Source organism: Rhinatrema bivittatum, chromosome 2 (genome assembly GCF_901001135.1).
Source record: "Rhinatrema bivittatum chromosome 2, aRhiBiv1.1, whole genome shotgun sequence".
In the NCBI taxonomy this organism is placed as follows: domain Eukaryota; kingdom Metazoa; phylum Chordata; class Amphibia; order Gymnophiona; family Rhinatrematidae; genus Rhinatrema; species Rhinatrema bivittatum.
In genome coordinates this window covers 107,436,144-107,452,757 of record NC_042616.1, presented here as the reverse complement: position 1 = coordinate 107,452,757, position 16,614 = coordinate 107,436,144, and the positions used below count along the sequence as shown (strand labels likewise).

At 43.0% G+C, this 16,614-nt stretch overlaps 1 protein-coding gene across 5 annotated transcripts in view; it reads left to right on the top strand.

The window, feature by feature from the left end:
- LARP4B (La ribonucleoprotein domain family member 4B) overlaps positions 1-16,614 on the top strand; it is a 521,092-nt gene that overhangs the window by 353,465 nt on the left and 151,013 nt on the right. For all 5 annotated transcript variants that reach the window (XM_029588536.1, XM_029588537.1, XM_029588533.1 and 2 more), the window contains one exon: positions 9,312-9,563. In XM_029588536.1, coding sequence (XP_029444396.1) covers positions 9,312-9,563 — 252 coding nt within the window. The remainder of the gene's footprint in view (positions 1-9,311; positions 9,564-16,614) is intronic.

Below are 16,614 nucleotides of genomic sequence, written 5' to 3'. Positions count from 1 at the left end.
CCCGCGTTTAACCTGCTAACTTACCGCCTACCCCTACCCCTGCGTTAGAGGCAAGGGTTAAGGGTAGACGGCAAACTTTCCCTCAAAAGAAAACTTAAAAACTTTTAAACCATTAAATATATGAAAGGGCAGCTTTTAATCTCGTCGGCTAGCCCCCCCCCCCTTTTTTTTTTTTACATGATATTGTGAATCATTGCACTACACATGCGATTCCTTAAATGAACTTAAAACAAGTTGTTGGTAAAGTTGTTATAAATACTTTGGATGTCACTTTCCGAATCCCCCATCTCCACGCGGGCGGGCGGTCATTGAGGCGGGAGCCGGCGGCGCGTGTTCATCCAGGCGGCAGCGGCGGGAGCCAGCGGGCGCGCGTTGATCCAGGCGGCGGGGGGAGCTGGCGGGCGGGTGGGCGTGCGTTGATCCAGGCGGCGGCAGGAGGGCGCGCATTCATCCAGGCGGCGGAGGGAGCCGGCGGCGAAAGCGGCCTCCAGCAACCCCCGCCGGCAGTGAATGAATGCATGCCTGTGTACGCCTGTGCAATTTTGGCGCTCAAGGCAGTGCATTACCGAACGCCGACGTCACATGCCGTGACGTCAAGCGTCGTGCCGTCACGCCTTGAGCGCCGAAATTGCACGGGCGTACACAGGCGTGCATTCATTCACTGCCGGCGGGGGCTCCTGGAGGCCGCTTTCGCCGCCGGCTCCCTCCGCCGCATGGATCAACGCGCGCCCGCCGGTTCCCGCCGCCGCCTGGATCAACGTGCGCCCGCCGGCTCCCGCCGCCGCCGCCTGGATCAACGCCCGCCCACCGGCTCCCGCCGCTGCCTGGATCAACGCGCGCCTGCCGGCTCCCGCCTCGATGAACTCGCCCCCGCCTCGAATGCGCGCCCGCCAGCTCCCGCCAGTAAGTTTACCTTTTTTACACTTTTGTTTTAATTTTCGCCTGCGCCTTGCTTCAGGAGGGGGGGAACCAGCCACTTCCTGGTACCTGTCATTTCAAATGTCAGTTGAAATGACATTTGAAATGACAGGTACCAGCGCACCCAGGATACTGTATAAGCGCTGTATTAAGCGCCTATACAGTAAAATGGGTTGCGCGGGCCTAACCCTTCGCCTAACGCTTTGCAGATGCGGCTTGCATTTGCAAGCAATTTAAATAGAGTATCGAGCGGTATGTGAGCAGGACTGTGCGTGCGGGGAACGAGGGTGCGCCCGGCACTGCCGCACTCTTTCTAACGCGGCCTTACAGTATCGACCTGTAAGTTAAAGAAAACTCACAATAAGTCTGAGACCTATTTGGCTAAATCAAGAGAAGAATATTTCAAACAAAAATTTTCAAAAATTAAATTTAGTAATCAGCACACAGATTATTACTAACTCCTGAACATCAAGGTTCAACTGGGGACGAGGTTACAGGTACTCGTGACTCAACAAATTGGCTTAACTGATCCACCTGAGTAAAAACAAAAGATTCAGTTCCTCTTTTTAAAATACAACGGCAGGGATACTTTAACAAAAAAGTGAAACCTAAAGTTAAGACTCATTGTCTTAATTCAAGAAATTGACGTCGCTTTACATGTGTAATTGGGGGTAAATCAGGAAAAATCTTAACATCTTGTCCAAGGTATGTTATAGGAAATTTCTGGAAATATGTTCTCATTAAACAGCTTATATCAGCCGTTGATATCAATGAAACAATTAAAGTTTCTCTATCTAACACCTGTACGGCTGAGTTTTCTAAAAAGCTTGTTAGATTAGTTGGGACAGAAACTACTAAGCCAGAAGTTCTTTTTTTCTTTTACGAAAAAACAAGAGTTTATAGAAATCATATTATCAGAGAAACCAAGAGCTTCTGTTAGAAATCTTTTAAATGAAACATAAGGTATTTCCCCAGCTATTCTTGGAAAATTCATGACCCTTACATTTAATTGTCTAATATTATTTTCTATTATTTCTAATCTCTTAGAACATGAGGACTGATCTTTTAACATAACTGTATTCACTGCTTGTATAGATTTAATATTCCCTTCAGCTAAATCCATTCTTGTACCAATTTCATTCACTTGCTGCTGTATACCCAAATACTGTTGAGATAAATTAGAGGACACTGTATCAATCTTTCCTTCCAATCTATTGACAGTCACATTTAACCCACTGACCAAGTCCCATAGTACCCCTAATGTTACCGTCTCAGGTCTAGATGTTTTTGGCCTTGCATCCTCCGGTTGTTCAGAGTAGGAAGACTCTCGTTGTTCCCTAGCAGACACCGCTGCTGTCTCCTCTTCTTCAGAATCCAGTACGGAGATAGCTCCTTCAGAGACTAGCGATTGACCAACCACTTCGGTAGGGATCGCCGCTGCTTCTTCGTCTGCGCCGCGTTGGGCTGGGGGTGGACGCAAATCAGGGCTAAGGAAAGCCTCATCCTGGGGAGCTTCTCGTTCTTCTACCGAGAGGCTTCCAATGGATTCACTGGGTCCCTCTTTTTCCAACTGTTTCATGAAACGGTTTATTTCAAGCTGTAAAAGGGGAGGTAGGGGTTCTGAAGGAAACACCCTCACCTTCCCTTTCCTTTTCGCCGGCATGTAAATTTAGAAAACAAAATAGCTCTGAAATAGGTTTTATCGGTGCTGTCTTTAGCCAAAGTCTCAATGGATAGAGACGGCTGATCTCCTCCTATCCGACCTAATCCGGACCAAGCCATGCGCACCCCTTAGGCGCGCACGGCTTTGGTGGTGCGGCGGGGCGCCGCTGCCGCAGATTTTAAGGTGCGCTCCGGCTCCTCCCCTCACATGGGCCTTGACGGTGGGTGTTCCGGGCCAAAATCAGGAGGGCTGCAAAACCGGTCTCCCGGGCGTCTCGGCTCTGCCGCACAGATTTTAAGGTGCACTCCGGCTCCTCCCCTCATGTGGGCCTTGACTGTGGGTGTTCCGGGCCAAAATCAGGAGGGCTGCAAAACTGGTCTCCCCCTGGCACCAGTTTTGGTTGACCTTTGAGACCTGTCTCCTCACCTCTCCTGGTGGGTCAAAAAGATCCAGTTCATCCTTCAAGAATGTATCTGTAACACCAAAAACAGACAAGTCTTGAAAATTGTGGAGTTTGGATACAACTTGCACTTCTGTTGTGCTCCTCTGACCCAACAAAGATCAGTCTTCAGATCTGACCCCTCTGTATGCTCAACTGTAGTTGGAAGTAGCCTCTTTCAGCAGATGGCAATCATTTGTCCTTCCTCTGGATTATGGTCATGGGTTCTGTTCTGTTAGTAATTTCTAATCCCCAAGAAGACAGAAGGCTTTGGGCCTATTTTGGATTTACCAACAGCTGAACAAATAGAAAGTACAAGGTGAATTTCTTGTAGATTATTCTGATCTTCATTCAGCTGAGAGATTGTGTGCTCTAAATCTGAAAGATGTTTATGTGCACATTCCTGTTCACCTCACTCATCAAATTACTCAGGCTTGTGATGAGGTTCTTGCACTACTAGTACAAAGTGCTCCCCTTTGGCCGTTCAGTGGCCTCGAGAGTATTAATGAAATGCCTAGCAGTTGTAGTTGCACTGCTTCTTCAGCAAGAAGTTTGTGTGTACCCATATTTGCGTGATTGTTTAGTTTCAAAACATCCCTTTGGCCTGCTCGAATTCTTTATGACAACCATCCAACTTCTGCAGTCCCTGGGATTTCTGGTCAATTTCTCAAAGTCCAACTTAATCCCATTCCACAGGATAAAGTTCATAGAGTCTGGATAGACTCACTTTGGGAGAAGGTGTTTCTTTGTTTTGATGGGCCTGGTGAGATCCCTTTTTCAGAAGAACTGAATGTCAGCTAGGTTGGTCATCATTTTCTAGATCACATGGCAGTGGATGTGGTTCCTCTGACTCGCATACACGTATGGGATCTCCAGTGGGCCCTCTGAGGCTAGTGGGATTAGTTCTATCGGCCATTATTCCACAAGATCTCTAATTCCAAAGATGTAGTCTTCCCTTCAGTGGTGGATAAATCCGGAGATTCTAGTGGATGCCTCGCTATGCATTCCAGTACATCAAGTGACCTATTTAAAATTGCCTCAACTATAGGGTAGAGAATGCCATACAGGTGCTATGTAGACCCAAGGGGCTTAGTTTCTACTACAAAACCACATGCAAATCAACCTTCTGGAGCTACAACTCATCCGTTATACTCTAAGGTCTTTTCTCACCCACTCCTGGGCAAGAGAATCTTGATCCAGCTATACAACAAGGTGGCCATTTTCTATATGAACAAACAAGGATAGACAGCCTTATATGCACTCTGAGAAGAGGACCTTTGAATTGGTCAAGGGCTGGTCATATTAGTGCCTATCTCCAGGCAGCCTGTCTTCCTGGAATCCAGAATATATTGGTGGATAATTTCAGTAGATTGCGTCAGCTAGGTGAATGTTCCTTGGATCAAGGGATCATGGACAGTTTTTTCATTTGGTGGGAAATGCCAGTGATCAACCTATTTGCCTTAGAGGACAAAAGAAAAGTTCTGCTCCATGTATTTGAGCTGCTAAAGATCATCTCCTGATGCTTATATGCTAGACTGGAGTGTTGGTGTGCTCTGTGCATACCCACCAATTCCTATTATTGCCAGGACAGTCAAGAAGATCTTGCAGGACAAAGCGAGGGCAAGCCTCATTAGCACCAGCCTATCCATGGCAAGTATGGTATGTATATCTTGTCTGTCAGTTCAATCTCCAATTTCATTGGGGATGTCTCCAACTGTTTATCACACAGGAGGTCCATAGGCTCTACTATCAATGGTACTCAAGGAGTGGATGTTTTTTTTAAATTTACCTTTTTTATTAAGGTTTTAAGCAACAACTTGCACAACTGTAAACAGATTGTTTGAACACATGACAATACAGCACACAGTCAGCGCAAAATTGTAAACATTCCCCATCCCCTCCCCCCCCTCCCCCCCCCCTCTCCTCCCATGGTAGTATAATACCAGAACAGATTCATGTATATCCGTGTAGTCCACAATATCACAAGATATAAGCCAGTAGAGAACAGCAATGCCATCTTCCAGTTTCATAGTTCTCCTATAGTTTAACAGATATGCACAAGCCTATCAAGCATCACTCCTGTTTGAACATTGTAATGGGCTGTCCAGCATAGTAACCCCTGCACCGCCTCCACGAAGATACAATGTCAGGAAGATCACAAGAGGGCAACATGATCCATGAAGGATTTCCAGAGCTTCAAAAAAGAAGTCATTCTGTTGTGTTTGGTTGCTGTTAAGGAAGCCAACTTATGGTATTGATGTAGTATGTCAGTAATGTCCTGGAGTCTCAGGATCTGATGCGACTTCCACCAAAGAGCTATCTGACTACGTGCAGCAATAAATATTTGCATACAAAACCGTTGTTGTGGTTTTTATTAACAGTATCAGGGAAAATTTGCAATAATGCTGTATCAACAGAGGGTACCAGTAAAACTCCCAAAAGGGTAGTTAGCCGTTGAAACACCGCATCCCACAGCTTCTTAATTAGGGAACATTCCCACCAAATATGCAAAAACGTACCACGTTCCCCACATGCCTGTCAGCAGGAGTCCGACACCGAAGGAGAGAATCGGTGAAGCCTATCCGGAGTAAGGTACTACCTATATATTATCTTATAGCAGTTTTCCTGCATATGGGCAGAGATAGAACACCTCCTAGCATTATTAAAAACCTCTCCCCAGGCCTTCGTTCTCAGTTGTCTGCCCAAATCAATTTCCCACCTGGAGATAAACTTACACGGTTCAGACAAGCTAGGGAAGAACAATTGATATATTTTAGATATTGAGCCTTTGAGCTTATCACTATGTAAACAGTAGGTCCCTCTGCAGGCCCTGTACATGGTGGGTCACTTGTGCATATGCCAAAAAATTAAGGTGGTCAAGTTGAAATTGTGTGAAAAACCTGTCCCTGGGAATGATGGCGCCCTGGGATAATATATGACCAATGGTGGTGATCCCCCATCTCCTGCCAATGTTGAAGACATTGTGTTTGATAACCAGTAGGTAAGCAAATGTTATGTAGTAGGGATGTTTGGTAAAAAAAAATGTATGCTCCCCAAAGAGGCGGCGACGATTGTTTCCCCACACACATATGGTGACTGCCAGTGACCAGGGAATGGCCTGAATTGGTCTCCAGGTAGCACGAGGCTGCCATGGAATTGCTGACAGTGCCATAGGTCCCACAATCTGCTGTTCTACGAGTGCCCACTGCTTAGGGGCTACCCTACGATGTATATCTAAGACTGCTTGCAATTGCGATACTGCATAATAGCCTAATAGATTAGGGACTCCCAAGCCTCCCTGTGATTTTGGTAAATATAGTACCTGTCTTGCTAACCGAGGTGGGCATCGCCTCCAGATGAAGTCGAAGATTTTTTTTTTGCCAGCTGTGCAGAATTGGCGAGGGTATATATACTAGCAATGATGAAAAAAGATAAAGCAGCTTTGGTAAGATAGTTATCCCAGGACAAGCAGGATGCTAGTCCTCACATATGGGTGACATCAGTAATGGAGCCCTATAGGGCTCCATTACTGATGTCACCCATATGTGAGGACTACATCCTGCTGTCCTGGGATAACACCTATTACAAGGTAAGCAATTTTGCTTTATCCCAGGACAAGCAGGATGCTAGTCCTCACATATGGGTGACATCAGTAATGGAGCCCTATAGCCCTATAGGCTATAGGGCTCCATTACTGATGTCACCCATATGTGAGGACTACATCCTGCTGTCCTGGGATAACACCTATTACAAGGTAAGCAATTTTGCTTTATCTTAGTGATGGCAATCCGTCCTAACCAAGAAAAGCTTCTCTTGTTCCATCTACTCATATCCAGAGTGAGTTTATCAATGAGGGGGAGATAATTTAGAGAGTAGAGGTCCGGCAGCTTAGCAGATAGTTGAACTCCCAGGTATTTAATATGAGATTTGGCCCACTTAAATAGGTGCCGCTCTTTTAACGTCTGTACTAGAGTGGGATTCAGATTAATATTGAGTAACTCCGATTTCTCGAAGTTCACCTTGAGACCTGCAACCTTACTGAACTTTTTTAATTCCCTCAATACTCCCTGCAGCGATCGTGCTGGATCCATTAAGGTTAATAGGACATCATCAGCGAATAATGAGTCCCTCCCAAATTGACCCCCTGAATATCAGGTGGTGATCTGATCTTGATAGTCAGAGGTTCAAGATAAAGAGCAAAAAGTAGGGGCGACAGAGGGCACCCCTGTCTGGTGCCGCGTACAATGTCAAATGCTGGACCGTAACCATTGTTAACCTTAACCCTCGCTTTCGGATGATAATATACTTTTTGTATCCATTTAATAAAGTAGGGTCCAAATGCCAGTTTTTGCAAAGTGAGAAATAAGAATGGCCAGTGAACTAAATCAAACGCTTTTTCAGCGTCGATGGATAGTAACACAGCTGGTTCCTGTTCCTTGCAGACCCACCATATTAGGTCGAGCACCTTGCGAATATTATCAGCCGCCATACGCTGTGGCACGAAACCAACTTGATCAGAGTGAACTAGGCCAGGTAGATATTAAGTCATAAAGCTAAAAGCCTGGCCAAGATTTTAAGATATACATTAATGAGGGAGATCTGTCTGAAAGAAATACATATAATGTAGGATCCCTCCCAGGCTTGGCGAGCACTGTATTACCAGACACATTTGCCTGCGAGCCAATAATTCCATCCTCCCGGAGGCCATTATAAAATTGAGCTAGCGGTTCCGCCACTGTAGTAGCACATTTTTTATAATAGGCCCCGGAGAACCCATCAAGGCCAGGTGATTTACCCAGCTTAAGAGATTTGATAACAGATACTACCTCCTCTGCTGTCTGTGATAGGGGCCTCCAAAGACTGTTGTTGTTCTGGAGTTAGGGAACGTAAGTCAAGATCACTCAGGTAATCTGCAATGTCAGACTATTGGATATTCATCTGAGCACTATATAGTGTGCGATAGAAATCGGAGAAGATATCCCTAATCTCCGAGGACTTTGTAAAAAATGTGCCCTTTATCGTCTTTGATTTTAGAAATGTTATTTTGGGATATTTTAGTTCTCAATTGTCGCGCCAAGAGGCGGCCTGCCTTATATCCCCCCTCGTAATATACCTGCTTAGTGATATCCAGTGCATGTAATACTTGATTATTATCCAGCTGATATAGAGTTTATTTCAACACTAATAACTTTTGATAACAACGATGCGATCGTGTTCTCATATGTTCCCTGGTCAGTTGAGTGATCTGAGCCAGAATATCCTCTCTGGCCTGTAGCCGTTTACGCTTGCACATCGCTGCCCTAGAGATCAATAGCCCTCGTGCTACCGCCTTTGAGCACTCCCAAAAAGGGTGCCAGAAGTAACCGTAGGGTGTTGATTTAATGTAAAATATTCGTGGAGTTGTAAATCCAAGTCCTTGACAAAGCAGGTGTCTTGCATTAAGGACTCATTCAGTTTCCAAAATCTGTCTCCCGGCATTATGTGACCCTCCAGTTATCAGGTACCATAGCTGGTTTTGAAAGAGAAATTAGCAATTTATTTTATTTATTTATTTTATTTATTTCAAATTTTTATATACCGGCATTCGAGACAGCAGTCACATCATGCTGGTTCACATAAAACAGGGGTGCATAGTAAACATAACTATAACAAAGGTGCTGAAAAGGCAGTTACATATAACAGGGTGATAAGAACTTGGATGAGAAGGAAGAGAAAGGCAATTGCTAGTAAGTAAGCGTTTTCATTTTTATTTTCTTTAGAACTGTGTGTATACTATCCAGTTCAGAAATTTGTTGCTCTTTAGTTTTAGTTTGCGCCATCTTCCTGGTTCACCATGATTTCCTTCAGTTCCTCTGAGTCACCATCCTCACAGAATGTGTCCCCAATACCTTCCTCAGTAAAAACTGAAACATAATTTATTTAGTTTTTCTGCCTTGGTCTTGTCTTCCTTGAGCACCCTTTTTTTCCTTTTTGTCATCTCGTGGTCCAGCCAATTCCCTCACAGGGTTCTTGCTTCAAATGTATTTGAAAATGTTTTTATTTTGAGTGTTTGTCTTTTTGGCGAGCTTCTTTTCAAATTCTCTTTTGGCCTGCCTTATTAACTCATTACATCTAACTTGCTAGTACCTGTGATTTTTCTTATTTCTTCATTTGGATCCACTATCCAATTTTTGGAAGCTTCTTTTGGCTTGCAGAATGTCAGTTCTTAATTTAAGAATGTATTTTGACTGTCTAATTTCTCTATAAATATTTCTATAGAAGTACATAGATAACATTTTCAATTATTTGCAGGAATCCTGGAAAATCACACCTGCGACATACAATACCGAATGCAGATAGAGGACCTGGACTTCTGGAGAGCCCCACGATATTTAATTTTTCTACTGATCGTCTAATTAATGGTGTCCGAGGCCCACAGACAAGGCATCCAGGACAAAACAGAACACGAATGCAAAGCACTTCAAGCTATGTCAAAAGGGATGTTGGAACTGGTCGAATGGAACAGAATAATATTGAATCCTCTCCTGGCCTGGGTAGAGGACGGTGAGTTTAAATTACCTTCATGGTAAGCATGAAATGAGACTAGAAAAGTCTTGTATAAGGTAAAAACTGCTGGCTAAATTAAGAAAGCACTATTGGGGAAGATGAAATGCATGCAGTATGTGATAGTTAAGAAGCAAAGAGAGAAACGGGGACCTTAGGGTGAGGAGTTCTTGACCAAACAAGTTCTAGAACAGTGGTTCCCAGATTTGGCCCTCCTAGCACCCAGCAAATATAGCTTTTGGGATATCCACAATAAGCAAGCTATTAGGCACTTCAGCAGGCAGAAGCTGTGGGTTTTAGGTTACTGTTTTAAGTTTTTATTCCAGCAGCTTTTCAAAACTAGATATGTAATCCTATCTTCTCCTCACAATAGTCCTGTTCTAACTTTAAAATTTAAATAGATTGCAGCCTATACCACTGGACATTGAGCAGCAGAAACTGCCTTGTCAGTACCACTAGCTGATTTTGAGGTGCTCACAATGATAGCCTCATGCTGAAGTCCCACTATGATGGTAATTTTGAGCTGGCATATTGTGTAGTAAACATCTTGTTTTTCCCCAAGTCTCTTCAAACTATAAGTAGGAGGTTTTGATCCTTAGATCTTTGCAGGCTTCTATTGTTTTTGGACTCCTGCATGTATGGAGCAAGCCCCACTTTGGCACTTTTTATGTTGACTATGGGTAGCACAGCACTATCAACATCTGTCATTGGCGTGAACTCCACTTAGTACTCCTATTGTCGCCTCCTACTCAACCCATTTCTAACTTAGTCATTTTAGGGCCCATACCAAGAGCAGTTAGTTTGTTTATTAGTTGCCAATGGGAACTGTGTTAGCCTTACTGAAATCCAAGAACATGATATCCAACACTCTCCCTTGATCCAAATCTCTAATCTAGTCAGAGAAATTGATCAGATTTAGCTGATAAGATTTCTGGAAATTCATGATGCCTCAGGTTTTGTAATCCATTGGATTCTAAAAACTGCACTATTCATTGGATATTTTAGTTTTTTAGTTTTTCACTATTTGGGTGATTGGATAGTTAAGAGAAAGTCTCAGACATAAATCCATGTGCTGGAGTTCTTAATGTTCATCAGTAAATTATACCACACAATATGATCCCATCATCTCAATTGGAGTTCATCAGAGCCCTGTTAGACGTGACTCAAGGGAAAGCCTTTGTCCCTGCCAACAGTAACACGGTGTTAATATCCATAGTACTTGCAGTCATTTTATAATCTACTTGGGACATGTTGAGGATCTTGAGTCATATTGTCATGCCGATATATCTTCATATGAGACAGTGCCAGTGGACACTAAAATCTCAGTAGAATCACTGAGGGACTAAAGTGAGTTTGTGGCATGAGAGACCTGTCTGAGTGGCTTATCTGTGCTGTTCTGAACCATACTTAACCCTTTCAAATTATTTCACATCAACTTGTTTTGACAGGTGTTTCCACTCTGCACTGGGGGAGACCACATGCAACGGATTTACACTGTAAGCCCTTGGTCAGCACAGGAAAGTTTCATGTATTTCTAGAAATTAGAAAAAGTTAAGAGATTACATCAGATGTGGATGTTGTTTAAAAATACCAGCTTTAAAGCCTAGAACAGATGTATTCCACACTTTTAGAAATATGGAAGGAAGGCCAGACAACTGCTGGCTTGGTTAAAAGTAGAGGTGAAAGAGGTTATTTGAGCCAAAATGTCTTTCAAAAAAATGGAAAGCGGATCCAAATGAAGAAAATAGAAAAAGTGCAAGTACAGGCAAGATACATGCAAAACATTGGTAAGATAGGCAAAATGAATTTGAAAAGAAGCTTGCCATAGAGGCAAAAACTCATTATAAAATCTTTTTCAAATATATCTGTAGTAGGAAGCATGTGAATCAATTGGGCCATTAAATGATCAAGGGATAAATGGGGCACTTAGGGAAGACAAAGCCATAGCAGAAAGACTAAACACATTTTTTGCTTTAGTGTTTACCATGGAGAAAATTGATGAAATTCCCATGCGCAAATTGTATTTAGAGTGATGATTCAGAGGATCTGAAACATTGCGGTGAACCTGGAAGATGTAACAGGACAAACAGACAAAGGAGTTGCAAATCACTTGGACCAGATGGTATACTCACCAAAGTTCTGAAACAAATCAGAAATGAAATTGCAGACCAATTATTAGTAATCTGTATCCTAGCATTAAAATTGTCTATTATACTTGAAGATTAGAGGGTAATCACTGTAACACCAGCCTTTAAAAAGGGCTCTAGAGGTGATTCGTGATACTGTAGACCAGTGAACTCTGTCAGTGCTGAGAAAAATGGTAGAAGCTATTATAAACAACAATATTAATAAATATGTAGAATACTATGTCCCTTTAAGCCATGACTAACATGGGTTTTCCCAAAGAAAGTCTTGCCTCGCCAGTCTACTTCATTTTTTTTTTTTTTTTACGAGGTTAATTAGCATGGATGAGCTGATGGATAAAGTGGACCTGGATTTTCAGAAGGCATCTGACAAAGTCCTTCATGAGAGCCTTCTGAGAAAATTAAAAAGTCATGGGATAGAAGATAATGTCCTATTGTGGATTACGAACTGTTTGAAAGATAGAAAACAGAGTAGGACTAAATAGTTTTCTAAGTGGAAGAAGGTTAATAGTGGAGTACCCCTAGAATCTGTACTGGAACCAGTGCTCTTTCACATATTTATAAATTATCTGGAAAACAGAGCATTGAGTCAGGTAATCAAATTTGTAGATGTCACAACATTATTCTAAGTTGCTAAATCACAAACAGTTTGTGAGAAATTGCAGGAGGATCTTGTGAGATTGGGAGCTGAATATCCTAATAACAGATGAAATTCAATGTGGACAATTGCAAAGTGATGCACATAGGTAAAAAGAATCCAAATTATAGTTACAATATTAGGTTCCATGTTAGGCATCACCACCCAGGAAAAGGATCTAGACATCATTGTGGACAAATATATTGAAATTCTCAACTCACTGTGCGGTGGGAGTAAAAAAAAAAAAAATGTTAAGAATTAACATAGGAATAGAAAATAAAACGGACAGTATCATAATACCTCTGTATGACTTCATGGTTTGACTACACTTAGAATACTGTGTTCAGTTCTGATTGCTGCATCTCAAAAAAATATAGCTGACCTAGGAAAGGTACCGAGAAGGGGGATCAAAATGATAAAGAAGATGGACCTATTCCTCTTTGAGGAAAGGCTAAATAAGTTAGAACTCTTCAGCTTGGGGAAGAGATGCAGTGGGGAAATGTGTTAGAGATCTTTAGAATCATGAATGGAATGGGTAAATGGAAATCAGTTGTTTACTCTTTCAAAAAAATACAAAGACTAGGGACACTCCATGAAGTTACTTAGTAACACATTTAAAAGAAATTGTAAACATATTTTCACTTAATGCACAGTTAAACTCTTGAGTTCATTGCTGAGGAGTATGGAAGAGGCAGTTAATGTAGCTGGATTTAAAAAAGGATTGGACGAGTTCCTGTGAGAGAAGTCCATAAACTGTTATTAACCAAGTAGACTTGGTGAATACCACTGCTTATCCTTGGGCTTCAGCAAAATGGAGTCTATTGTATATTTGGGATCTTGCTAGGTACTTGTAACCTGGATTGGCCATTGTTGGAAACAGGATACTGGGCTTAATGGGCTGTTGGTCTGACCCATTTTGGCAATGAATAAGCAGGGAACAATTGGGTCATTTCCTTCTATGTTAGGAAGCTGTCAAGGTGTGAAACTGAGGAAACAACAAATGACCCTGAGGGCCACATATATGATGGGAAGAGACAACATTCTGGCAGACAAGCTGAATTAGATCCTAAGCCTCCATGAGTAGTAGTTGCATCAGAATATGACAAGTTTTTTCTCAAGTGGGGACTACCCAAAAGAAAGTTGTTTGCAGTCTCTCTGAACTAAAAAGTCACAGGCTGCTAGGAAAAACTGAAAGGTGCAGTTTCAAAGGCTAAAAGTGGATGTCCATCCAAGTGGATGGACAGTAAAACAACTGCTGGCATGGTTTAAAGGTAAAGTGGAAGAGGCTGTTTTTGTCAAAAGAACTTCTTTCAAAAATTGGAAAAAGGATCTATCTGAGGAAAACAGGAAAAAGCATAAGTATTGGCAAGTTAGTATGAAAACAGAGGTACCATCTTGTCTACGCATGGAGTCTCATCACAACCACAAAACCCACTATACGCCGCTCAAGAACCTTTTTAATATATAATAACCAACACACTTCCTGTTCCTTATACTATTGTTACCTAACTCGTTCACCTATTATACTCACTGTAGAAATCCTGAGGTTACTTTGTCTACCTATTATGATTACTGTAAACCGTTATGATGGCGAAACCGAATGACGGTATACAAAACATGTTAAATAAATATAAAATTTTGATTTGGCAGCCGAAAAGAGAATTTGAAAAGAAGCTGGCCTTAGAGGCAAAAACCTTATAATAAAAACATTTTAAAATGTATCCAAAGAAAACAGCCTCTGAGGGAGATGGTTGGACCATTAGATGATCGAGGGATTAAATGGGCATTTAGGGAAGGTAGGGCCATCACAGAATAACCAAATTGTTTGTTTTGGTGTTTACTTAAGAGGATTTTGGGGTGATACCTGTGCCGGAAACTGTATTCAGTGGTGATACAAAAAATCTGATAAAACTCACCATGAAGCTGGAAGATGCAATAAGACAGATTGACAAACTAAAGAGTAACAAATCGCCTGGACCAGATGGCATATAACCCAGAGTTCTGAAAGACCTCAAAAACAAAATTATAGATTTGTTATTGGTAATTTGTAATCTATTGTTGGGATGATCTGTCATGCCTGAAGAAGGATGATGGCCATTTTAATTCCTATCTTTAAAATGTATTCCAGGATTGATCCGGGAAACTATAAACTGCTGAATCTGACTTCAGTGCTAGGAAAAATCATGGAAACTATTCTAAAAAAACAAAATCACAGAGCAAGTAGAAAGACATGGTTTAATGGGACACAGTCAGCTTTGATTTACACAAGGGAAATCTTGCCTCACCAATCTGTACATTTTTTTAAGAGGTTAATTAACATGTGGATAATGATGAGCTGGTGGATGTAATGTATTTGGTTTTTCAGAAGGCGTTTGACAAAGAGCCCCATGAGAGAGACTTGAGAAAATTAGTCATGGGTTAAGAGGCAATGTCCTATTGCGGATTGCAAACTAGTTAAAAGGAAGCAGAGAGTAAAACTAAATAATTAGTTTTCTCAGTGGAGAAGGGTAAACAGTGGAGTACCTCAGGCATCTGTATAGGGACTTTTTAATATATTTCTTAGAGGACAAGCAGGATGGTAGTCCTCACACATGGCTGACAACATTAGATGGAACCCCAACACAGAAAACTTATGTCAAAGTTTCTAGAACTTTCACTTGGCCACATTGAGCATACCCTATACCACACATCCATGTGGGGTCCCTCTTCAATGTCTTCTTTTTCACAGAGCTACAGCAATGCAGTCAGTGAGCCTCGTGGTTTTGGCCTCTTCAGGTCAGAGAAGTCAGTCATTGGCATTGAGGGACCATGGAGCTGCACTGATGGACACCGAGCTATCGACATCGGCGATGCCATCACTGATAGGGTCGCTGGAGACCAACCATCGTCTGGCTTCTCCAGGCCAAAGATGTCTGGTTCCTCGTCATCAGCCTTGGCATCGGGGAAGGAACTGTGCTGAACACTGAGGAAAGCTGAGGAAGCATCAATACTGGTCTCCATTGATGCACCGGCTCATGCTGTAATACCCGCGCAGCGACCCCTTGACAAAGATAGCCAGTTCTCCACCTATGGTGGAGAGATGTGCCACAAACTCAGTCTATCCCTGTGCCAACCACCGAGCCTCCTCTCTGTTCCAAAGAGGATCTAATCACACCCCTTCCCTCCTAGTCTGTTTTGGCATCGACAGTGTTTGAGGAGGAGCTTGAGAGACATGTGAAGTTGGATGTCAAGTGGGTGATGCAGAGCATCGTCCCAGCAGCACCAATGGTGCTGGCACCAGTACTTTGTCTTGGAGCCACTGCTAGAGTCTCTGCACACTTTCATAGATGCATTACCAACCCAGCTAACATCGGTTCCCAGAATGGCGCTGAAGCTTGATGGGTCACTGGAGCTCCTTCCCCTGTCAATATGATGGTTGCGACTGTTTCCTCTGAGGAGGAAGCTCCCCCTAGGCCAGCCCGACCACTGAGGCTTGTGGCCCCCTCCCCCATCCAGTGCCATTGGTCCATGACATGGAGGATGAGGAGCCTTATGACCCCTGTGGTGAATGACTCAACGGAGGTCTCAGATGATGCCTCTGGTCTCCCTTCAGACCCCCGGAGGAACGAAAGAGGTCCTCACCTGAGGACATTACCTTCGCAGGGTTTGTACGTTTCATGGTGGAGGCCATCCCCTTTCAGTTAACTGAAGATGATGCCTAGCACAAAATGCTGGAGATCCTCCAGTTTGTAGAGCTTCTTAAAGGAGGTCGTGGCAGTCCTGGTGCATGATATCCTTAAGGAATTGCTTTTGAGGATCTGGAAACACACCCTCCCAGTGCCTTCCATGATCAAGAAGGCAGACACGGTTTATCTTGTCCAGAAGGCTGCTGGATTCGACAAGCGTCAGCTACCCCACCAATCAATGGTGGTTGAAACTACTCTCAAGAGAGCCAAGCATTCTTGGACCTATTCCTCGGCACCCCTGGGGAAGAATCATAGAGTGATGGATGCTCTTGGGATGAAGGCTTTTCAGGGAGCTATGCTCATTGCCCGCATAACTTCTTATTAGCTCTACATGAGCCAGTACGTATGGGACATCTGGAAGCAGGTGCAGGAGGTGGCCAAGCTACTGCCTCAACAGCAGCAGGACACCCTCATGTCGCTCATACATAAGGGCATAGAGTGAGGAATACAAAAGGTCCATGTGACCTACAATGTTTTTGAAATGGCATCGAGGATCTCTGCAGCAGGAATTGGCGCCCATAGAATGGCATGGCTGTGGGCCTTGG